This window comes from Plasmodium fragile (assembly GCF_000956335.1).
Source record: "Plasmodium fragile strain nilgiri unplaced genomic scaffold supercont1.6, whole genome shotgun sequence".
NCBI classification, from domain to species: Eukaryota; Apicomplexa; class Aconoidasida; order Haemosporida; family Plasmodiidae; genus Plasmodium; species Plasmodium fragile.
In genome coordinates, this window is record NW_012192586.1 from 84612 (window position 1) to 95457 (window position 10846).

The 10846-nt window shown below is 40.5% G+C and overlaps 2 protein-coding genes across 2 annotated transcripts; one reads left to right on the forward strand and one right to left on the reverse strand.

Annotated features, from left to right (window-relative positions):
* Positions 1-134: 134 nt before the first annotated feature.
* Positions 135-5119, reverse strand: AK88_00722 (uncharacterized protein; the record flags this gene model as incomplete). Its single annotated transcript, XM_012478366.1, has 2 exons — positions 135-3198; positions 3354-5119. The coding sequence occupies 2 exons, from the start codon at positions 5117-5119 to the stop codon at positions 135-137; spliced, it is 4830 nt and encodes a 1609-aa protein (XP_012333789.1).
* A 2574-nt stretch (positions 5120-7693) lies between these two features.
* AK88_00723 (uncharacterized protein) lies at positions 7694-8658 on the forward strand (the record flags this gene model as incomplete). Its single annotated transcript, XM_012478367.1, has 4 exons — positions 7694-7763; positions 7870-7890; positions 8035-8184; positions 8324-8658. The coding sequence occupies 4 exons, from the start codon at positions 7694-7696 to the stop codon at positions 8656-8658; spliced, it is 576 nt and encodes a 191-aa protein (XP_012333790.1).
* Positions 8659-10846: the final 2188 nt, after the last annotated feature.

A 10846-nucleotide genomic window follows, 5' to 3' on the forward strand; every position in this document is an offset into this window, starting at 1 on the left:
AAAAAAAAAAAAAAAAAAAAAAAAAAAAAAAAAAAAAAAGACGGGCCGAAAAATAAATAGCCAAACGGTGAACAAATTACGCACAACAGGGCGAACACAGTTACGCCCCCCTAACTGACCAGCACATACCGCCGCTACACCACGAACAACTCAACACTTGCAGATGCGAAAACATTAACGTTGCTCTTTATCTTGGTCTTGCGCTTGATTAGCACACTGGGCAAAGTGACAAATCCGTGCGCACAAATAATGAAGGACCATTTAAGTCTAATGGATTGGTAGGGAAGTAAAATATTCTTCATTATCCTACCCCCTGTTATAATATACGTCTTCTTTCTAAAACCATCATTTGTGCCATCGGACATGTAGTTATCCTGATCAATTAAATGTTCCAGGTCGTCGGATGAAAGTACAGAAGAAACGGAGCTACTCTCAGATGTATTATAATTATTATAGTATTCCTGTTCAGTCTTAAATTTGAATTCGTTCAACATCTTGCTACTCTTTACGCTGCTAGATTCGTCCCAACCGCTTTTCATGACAACACCTTCTTCCTTCCCTTTCCCCCCTCTACCACGTCCTGCCCTCTTCCGGTCATACAAAAAAATTATAACTTCCTCGGTGATGTTCGTCTCATTAGTAATCACCGATTCGACGACAAAAAGTTCATTACATTTTGCCGTTCTTTCATAAAGGAGGTCTATCCTTATTTTGCTTTTCTTCGCCTCGCTCACTGGGGAGTAGTACTGCCCTTCCCTGTCGTACATCCTGTCGTCTGTCCGATCGGCAGGCGGCACCTGTACCACAAGTGTACGGATGATCTGGTCCCAAATTTTGTTAAAAGGGAAAAAAAGGTTCTTAAAATTAAAGTGGTACTTTATTATAATACCACCCCCTGCTGGATTGTTTTCTTTTACAATGTTGCAGTAGGTACTCTTGTGAGTTACCTCCACGGCATCTTTGAATGCTCCTCCCTTTATTTCATCAACGACAATTCCATTCGCGTTGTTGTTGTGTATGTATAGGTAGTACTGCAATGCGTTCTTCCTCCACCCGGTGCTTGTCTGTTCCTTCTCACGATGACCTACAATTTGCACGTCGTCTTGGCACCCGTTCGGTGTGGACGTAGGAGCGGAAACCTCCTCCGCGGGGATCCCATTCATACTATTCCTTTTCAAACCACCATCTTCTTCTCCTTCTTCCTCCTCCCTTTCTTCAATACCGCCCCCTCCACGGTCAATCCTGGTAACCATGGTTATGACGGACGGCTCCACGGAATACCTCCGTGGGTACTTCAGCTGGTCCTCGAAGGTGGCGCTTTTAAAGGAAAAGTCAAAGTTGACATTCACTTGTTTGCTCCCCCGGGTTGGGTAGACAAGGAGTGGGACGCACATCATCTTCTCCTCGACGCCTGCGTAAAAGGGGAAATCGTTTCTTCCTCGATTTGTTCTACCATTTGGTCCACGTGGACTCGCATTTTTTCTTCCCCTTTTCATTCCATATGACATGCAGCACTGGTTGCAGAAGTTGCTTCTGCCATACAGTTTTCCCCCGATGCGCTTAGCATCCAAACGGTTTCCCTGCTGTTCCACTTGAAAAAAAAATACATCATTGTCTAAATTGCTTAACTTGGAGTCTACTTCTCCACTGGCACGGTGCGATAGCAACTCCTGAAGGTCCTCGTCCAAGACCAATTCTTTCATTTCGTCCTTGTTGAGACATAGCCGCGGGTTATCCCCAGGGCACGTTTGGCTGGCATCTGTGGGGCTGTCTTGATCGAGTTCGTCCTGACTGCTACTGCCATCACTATTATCGCAGCTGCTACCATCGTTGCTACAACCACTGATATCCCCCTCGACCAACCTGCACACCTGCTCGCCGTCCCCGAAAAACTCAACCTTGTCATCTCTGCGGACCCGACGGACCCCCACAACATTGTCCTTCCTGGTCAACAAATAAACAACCAAATGATCCTCCCCTTCACAGTCATAAGAAAAACGAAACTCAACAGATTTCACATATTTAGAATACCTCACAAAAATGTACAAGGGGTTGTATTCGTTCAGGTAAAGAACGTCGTTCCGACAGTGCACAAAATAATGCACATAATTCGTTAGTGCCTTCTGAAGAAATTTACTCTTTTCGTTTCGTACAATTTTGTTCATGTAATCAGTGAGGTACACCCCTTGCTTCAATTTATAAGCATGTGTTTCTTCCCTTCCCCCCTCCTTGATGACTCTTATTTGGAAGATTTTTCTTTCTTCTTCTTTTGGTTCCTTCGGGTGTGGTGTTGCAATTACCCTGTCGGTAGTTTCTCCCAACGGAGCATCAATCGCATCATTATTTAGGGTACCTTTCCGTGCAGATTCTTCTTCATCTACGCTACCTACCATTTGGTGTTCCACCCCCAGGGGAACTCTCTCCAAGAACTTCTCCCTCAGAATGGATGCACTAACTTGATGAATTCGCAGCCGAACAATGTTACATGAAATGTTCAAATAAAGATCGACGTAATTAACTTCTATTTCGTTTTTCTTTCCCCCAGGTAAAAAAAAACTCAATAGGTTCTTTTCCCCCAAGGAGAACCCCTTCCAAGAGGCGTTCTCATCTGAGTCACTCCTACGGTGACGCTTCTTAAACAGCTCACTCTCCCTCGCAAGCCACTCCAACACACTTTTGCCATTCACCCCAACGTCGTTCACAACCTCCCCTGTAGAAAAAATAACTCCATCAAATTTATTACAAAAGGTTAACTTATAAAAAGACAATTGGTTGTTGATACAGAATCCGATAAAAGGTGCAAAAGGGAAATCTATATGGGTCCCGTTTTTTATTTCTAAAAAGGAGGCAATCTCATTAGGCTTAATCAAATAATATAACTTTACACTAACGTTTCCGATCGATATAGTGGGTGGTTCCTCGGCAAGGGGGGGGAACACCTCTTCTCCTTTTATGCTTTCACAATACTTGCAGAAAAAATCAATAAAATTTTTTTCTTCTCTTTTCTTCTTGTTCTTTATTAGGTCGTTTAAATACTCGAAGCATATTTGCATGAACATGTGTTGGTACTCCTTGATGTTAAGAGGTTCTTCTTTCGAGGGAGATCCGTCTGCGGTGCTTCCCCATTTATCCGGGTGCAGCAGGCAGCCCATGCAACTCAGCGTGAGAAGCAGCATCGGTTCGTGTGTATGCGTGTTGCTGCGGAGGGTAAAAAAAAAGAAAATGGCACAGAATTAACACACAACGTGGGCTTAAAAAATGGGCATATATGATTCAACAAATGGGTGTAGTGGTCAGCCATGCCGCTAATATATGTGGAGATGTCGCCCACGATCCACTGCCTCGAGTCTTACCGAGTGCGCTCGTAGCTCCGCTTAGCCGATACCACCCCCAATAGCGCATACAACTCGTCCAAGGGACAGATCCCCTCCCTCAAGGCGGCCGCGCTGATTGCACTCAAAACGGAAGAATCCTCCTCGCTGCCATAAAACGACAGCAAAAGGTACAAACAAAAACGGTAATTCCCTTTTTCATAATAAATCAGACACAAAAAATAAATGATCAGTCGAAACAAATTACTAATCTTCTTCTCGCTAATGATGGTATATATTTCAATTAAAAAGTTCTGAACAAAGTCCTCTAAAACTGAAACAGGGCACATGTTAAAATAATTATCAAATTGGGTGACACCAGAAAAGGCATCCACAATTTTGTCCCTCTTCCTGCGCGCCTTCAACATATAATATATGCAAAAGCAGCAGTACATCCCATACAACACTGTGTCTTTTGGGTTCATGCTCATGTTTTTTACAATTCTGTAAAAATAGAGGTAGATGCAGGACAGCAGGTTGTAGTATAGGTACTCCTTCATCGTGAGGTCGTACAGGAGGTGAACACTCTCATTTGTCGGGTGGTTTTCTCCTCCATTGGGTGTCTCTCCTCGGACGTTATCCCAACACTTCAACGAAGTAACCAAATCAGAGCAACCCGTTATTCCATACATGGAAATGACCTGGGAAAGTCTCCCTCCACCCTTGGGTATATCTCCTACACCCTCTTGTTCTTTCTCTTCTGCATCCCCTTCTTCTTCCTCCCTCCGCATCAATGCCAAGTAAATGATTTTATTATGAGTATAAATATGATGAATTGCCTTTTTAAAATCTTTAAAAAATAAATAAATGTATATCATCCGAATACTAACTGAGTTGAAAAAAATAACATACTTGAAAAAGGTCAGCTTATCTGGAAATGTATTTTCACCTGCATGTTCATAGAAAACTTTACATAAATTCACATAAATCTTCATACTCTCATCATATCTTTCTAAAATCTCCAAAACATATGCCTTCTTAAAATTATAATTAAAAAAAGTGAGTATGTTTTGTCCACTTTTTCTCTCGAAGCTTATTATGTGTTCCTTAAAAAAGGCATTAATACAATCCCTAAGAAGATTTTCTAACTTTTTAATTTTATTATGTATCTCCTTCAGCCCTAATGTGATAAAAATCGCGCTGATGTTTTTAGAATTTAAAAGGCTAATATATTTGATGTACTGTTCTGTGTTTTGTGTATTCTCTGGCAGAATGACCAACACAATAATTTTGCAGATTTTCTTCCTCTTCATAATTATTGTGTTTATTTCTTCTATTCGCTTCATCAGGTCTTTGTTCACTTGACTCATGAAGGCTGCATTCTGCACGCAAGCACGGACGAGCTCAGATTCACCCGATTGGACGGGGTCCACCTGGACGGGATCGACCTGGTCGGGGACCTCCACGGAAGGACTCTCCCCAGTTGGGTCCCTGTCTTGCCCCTCCTCATTAGCAATTCCCTGCCAGTCGACGCAAAATATCACAACAGACGTAGCCACCTTCATCTTTTGCAGCCAGGGGTTCATCAACATGGCATGTCCACCTCCCCCCTCGCCCCCATCTGCCACCTCACTCGCAAAAGAATTTATTTTGTAAATACTATCATAATCGTAGCTGCTTATTTTCACATTCCTGTCCTTCATATTTTGCTTTAAATTTTCTATTATCTCCTCTTTTATGTCGTCATTAAGAATTACACTAACGTTTACACTCGCCCGCTCGTAGATTTCCTGGTCGTGCAGATCCATGTTTGCATCTCTTCGTTAGTTCTGCCCTTAGGGTAACTCGAGCGGGGTTTACGTGCACCTTCATGTGTGGGTGATGTGTCCTCATCTGCTTTACCCTCCGGGGTTGTTCCATATGTGTGCACGTTCGATCGTGTGACCTCAAAACGATCACTTCAGTTTTAATCCCGGCTGGCTATGCAAATCGGTATTCCGCCTCTTCCCCGTACAGCCATGACCGTAGCTCCTGCGAAGGTTAACGCTACTATTACTACCCACTACTACTTGCTACTACTACCGCTACTCTGTGTTTTAACTTGTTAGGACTCTCGATTTTATAAGCCCTTCTCAATTTTTCAAATCGAGCCTCTTCATCAGAACTTCATCCGCCCTCATGAGGTAGAGATCCTCCTTGTGTGCTTGTTTTTCTTTTTTTTTTTTTTTTTTTTTTTTTCTCCTTCTTTGTAATTTGCTACATTTTAAGGAACCCCGAGCAGGGGAGTGCTCATTAGGAAGGCTCGATCGGCGGGAAGCCCTTGGATATTATACTCCCTCCTTTGTGCACGCAACGAGGCACGTACGTTAATGCGCTGTGGTGCTCGGCGATCTCAACTTTACACGTTCTTGCCTACCCACCTCGACAATTTGCGTGTGTCACCATAGCCCCTACTTTAACGCGAAAACCATTATCGCAGTTTTTTTTTTCCTCTAAAAATATTTAAAACGAAACGTAGAGGAATACGCTAGTTTTTTTTTTTTTTTTTTCTACATGGGGAGAATTCCCCTCAATCAGTTGTTAGAATCCCTGAGCGAACATGTCCTGAAATTGCGCCGCAGGGGAAACAAATTGTTATTATAACTCCTACCCCTATGTACTCTGTGCGTGATTATTCATGTATAGCAACTAGTTTTACGCTTGTCCGCTTCGGTTTTAAAGAATACTGAATCGACACCCTTTTTAGTGAGTACAAAAAAGGAGGCGGAGGACAAACTATCTTACCTTCACCCCCGGTCACCTAAAAAATGACAGCACATTCAACTTAAAAAAAAAGATAAAAAAAAAAATAACCACACCCATTTTTAAAATAATAATTTCATTGGTCATCCGTTTTCCGTTCAAATTGAGGTGAACAAAATGTATAAGCAAAATATTTACCAGCGCGACCTCACGTGTGCAGCACCTACATTATTCTCAAGTGAACTTCGTACACTTAAAGTGACAGCCCTGTTTACTTTGTTTCGCATCTGCAATGGAACTCACATTTGATGCTCGTGGACAAAAGACAGCGGCGACGGAAGTTTTGCAATATCGCAGACTTCCATCCGCATACGTATTTGTGTTCACGGAGATGGCCACGGTGTCCGCCATTCCCTGAACACACAAGAAGGCCATATAATGTGAAATCGAAATTGACTGCAGACTATTCCATAGTTTAACTCCACCCGTTGCTTTCCCTTTGGAGTTACCTCCTCCTCGTGATGGGTCACCCGTACGAGTATGTTCATCGGCACAAAATGGACGCCACGTTTATTAATTATGGACGGGTGGGCGGACGGATCGAAGGATGCACATGTGTATCTTTTTTCTGTTATTTCCCGTCCCATTCTCCCCTTTTTTCCATTTAAGAAAAAAAAATTCTCCACATATTTTTTCCCAACGCCATTTGAGAAGAGCCCCCGAAAAAAAAAAAATGGCACAAATCGGACAAAGAGCGAAGGCTGTACACGGATTTATTTTTTCCATTGTGCGAGCAAAAATAAGCAAAATCGTGTTGTAAAATTTTTTTTTTTTTTATGAGGTAAAATAAAAATCTGAAATAATTTCTGAGACCAGTTAACCGAAATTAATCTTAAAAAAAAAAAAAAGGGGAATTAGATGATTGGTTACAGTCTGCACGTTCGCATTATGGAAAACATTTATTATGGTACATATGTGAATCAAATTTGTCGGACGGATTAGAAGAGCAAAATCGTACACACAAAAAGTGCTTACACAGATAGACAACAAAATGAACATGTGGAAAAATAAGAAAGTAAACACGGGAAAAACATCCACACATGTGTTTTTTTAATATTCAATTCGTTAGTAATTTCTGAACAATTTTTTTTTTTTTTTTATCCCTCTTTAATTTCCCGTTTTTTGCGCCTTTTCCTCATGCGAAAAATGTGTGACGAGGGAAGTTGCTGCGGTTGAAAATCCCTCTAGGGCAAACCGCACGGAAGCCTAATTTTCACTTTTTTATGTCCATTAATTACCTGGTTAGTTGCTTCTGTAGTTGATTAATTTGTTAGCCAATTCGTTAGTTTGCCTTTTCTTCCAAAGCGCTTTACGCCTGGGGCAAACGTCCTTACCGGGCCAACCCACAATCTGCGCATTTTCGTGCTCATTAAAATATGCTATCTTTCTGTTGCACGATTTTTTTGTTCAGCTATTTTCCCTCCAGTTGACTCGCATCGGCGGTTGACATTCGCAACTTGGAAAAGCGCACAAAAGTTGCGCATGCGCGTGTGAATACATTTCCATGTGTATCCATATGTGTGCATAAATACGCGCGCCCGCGCATACAACGTTCACATACACATGCACATGTTCACGCGATGGAAACTGAAAATGTGGAAACGGCCCCTGAGACTGTGGAGAACGACAACACGCAGTTACAATCTGAAGGTAAGACGGGAAAAAAAGTAGCGTTTATGGGGTATGCTCCAATGCCGCCGCTGCAAATGTGGTTAATTTGTTTTCATTTTTTTCCCTCATTTTTTTCACTCCTCAGGACAAGATGGAATCTCAATAAGTAAGCATTCAAAAAAAAAAAAAAAAAAAAAAAAAAACATTCGCCATAGCAAGGGACCAACTTGTAATACCCCTTGCATGTACAACGCACACCCCTTCGTCATTACATATACTACACACTTCATAACGATTTGCCCGCTCCCAGTGCAAGAAGCAGAGATCGTCCTCATAACGACTTCTCTGGGGGGAATAAAATCGTCCTTCTTTTCTTCTTTAAGGGCACAGAATTTACTGAATTGTAAAAAGTTCCTCTACGTTGTTATAGACTCCAATAGAGACACCAGCACAGCAAAAAGTGAGAAAATTGCTACCTACCTAGAAATATCTGACCTGTTTAGTTACTTAGTACTACATGCTTTGTTGAATCCTTTTCTGCTTCACCTCCCACTTTAATTCATTTCCTTTACACATGTACTGTGCTCACTCCTGTGCAGACTTGAAAGATGAGGAACTTTTCAACCAGTGGAAGGAAGATGAATTGCTCCAATCAAACGAAAACGGAGTTGTGCTGCCTCAAGTTTTAATCGATGGAGTGTCAGTAGGAAACGACATAGCATTGCAAAATTTGGAAGATGAAGGAAATTTAGACTTCATCGTGTCCAGGTTAAAATGCCCAAACTGCTTACAGGAGAAATCCAACACAGATGTGCAGTGCCCTCATTGTAAGTATGACTATGTCAGTTTAATTTCAGATGACTTAATTAGAGACAACGCGGTCGTAAGGATGCTCCAGGGGGAGCTATATAATGAGGACGAAACGGCAGAGTGACCGGAGAAACATTCAAATAAAGTAAGGTCAAATCATATTTTAAGTGACGTCAAAATTGTGCAGCCTTTTCCTTAAGCTCTACATCAGGACACTTCTCCTTTTTGAGGCCTCTCGACCCGTGGTCACCCACGTGTTCACAGGCACAATTATGTCACTTCTGCTGTGGACGTAGTCACGTCAGAACCTGTCTCACCTTTCATTTTTTTATGATCAAAAAATGAACCCCCTTTCTGTTATACTGAACAGATTATCCTAACGTAACATAACGTAACGCCGAGCTGCACATATTTTTAATTAACTTATAATAAAAAATATATTTGTTTCATCCCTCGATGGGAAAAATTCAGCCGTGAATGCATGTAAACGTTATAAACGCTTTTCCAAGGCGTGAAATGTTGGGGAGTTCCCATTTGGAATGCCTATTTGGGAACACCTACTTTCGCATTTCTTTTGGTGCAAGTTTTAAAAGTAACATTTTACGGGCCTTAATTTTAAGACCCCATAAACACCCATTTGTCTCAGTCAGGCGTCCGTACACGCGGAATTATTCTTTATGGTTGTTGAGGGTGCGCACAGAAAAAGTGCATGCGTTTGTGCATACGCCTTAACGCACAAACATGTCTGTTCGCATGATTTTCCTGTTTTCGCTAGGCTTTACCCAATCCACTTGTTTTTCCCCCTTTTTTTATATATATGTATACACATGCATACCAGTGTGTGACAGCGTTACAACAGATGCCACACTCCAAGGGATCTACACCTCCGCTCATGGTGCATGTAAAAAACGCAACACATCTTGTCTCCTCTTTTAATTTTTTCATCTCACATATTTGGTTTCACAAATGAGCACTAACTGCGTCTGCCTTGGAGTTTTGAAAACAAAAAATAAAATAATAAATATGAAGCGTAAAACAGCTGCTCGTAAAAATTGATCGTAGAAGGTGCCCATAAAAACGACTTCACCATATTTCATAACTTAGGAACCTTCCAAAAGAAGTCTCCACGCGTTATAGTGAAAAGGTGTTTCATTTTCCAGACATGTTCCCAACCTTGGTGAGTTGAAAAAAAGAGAAAGGGAGACATGGGTGAATTATTATACTTATGTGAAAGAATTTACTAGGGGGTGCTTTTATGGTTGGCGAATTGAATTAACCGTCCATGTTGATTGTCTTTTTATTAGCCATACATATTAACTGGTCATATGTTTTTTTTTTTTTTTTTTTTTTTTTTTCAAGTAGCTCGATGCATGCACGCCAGCTAAACCGTTTTAATTTTACCTGCACAGTCAGGAAAAAATGGAAGTTTTTCGACAAAAAAGAAAAAATAACACATATAGTTACATAACACGTTACATGCGTGCGAATGTGCCTAAATCTTTTAACATCATGGCAAAATATTGACCGCAAGGAAGAAAAAAACTTTTTCACATTTGGTAACCCTTCATAATTAAAAAAAAATGCAACACTGATCCTTTTTTTCTGGCAACACACAAAAAACTGAACACAAATTTGAAACTCGTAGAGTCAGTTGCATGTTTTAACGAAAGCGCGAGCATTTTGTTCGAAGACAAAAAAGGAACAGGAAAAAAGAAACATAAATGTTCCATAACAACACGTAATGGTGGATACATGTTATATAAATATTCATATTCGTAAATTTTCCTTTTGTCTTATATGTGAAAATTTGGAATATTATGCCATTTATGTTTGAAATTTTTTTTTTAAAGTTGTTCATGATTTTAAGCCCCATCCTTCTGTTGTGGCTGTTATTATGTTGTTTTGCAAAAAATGACATTTGTCCTCACAAGGGAATTGCTCTTTTTTCGCGAAAAATGGTGATGTCCCTTGACAAACGCATTTTTTCCTTCATTTGGGTATCTTTTAAAAATATCGCCCGTTGCCATGCTGCTATACTACTATATTGCTAGTTCGTAATTTACACAAAATTTATTTAACAATCCGAGGTATATAAACCTGCAGTTGTATATACAAAGAGAGTAGATATTTTTTTTTTTTTTTTTTTTTTTTTTGTTTGAATTTACACATGAGATAGCTAGAATTCTCTACACCCCGCATAATTTTACACAATTTTACCGCGCCTTTTTTTTTTTTTTTCTTTTTTCCATTTTCGCTTGTTCATTTGTACGTTTTCTCAATTGTACCTTTCTTTTTCATATTTGTATATTTTT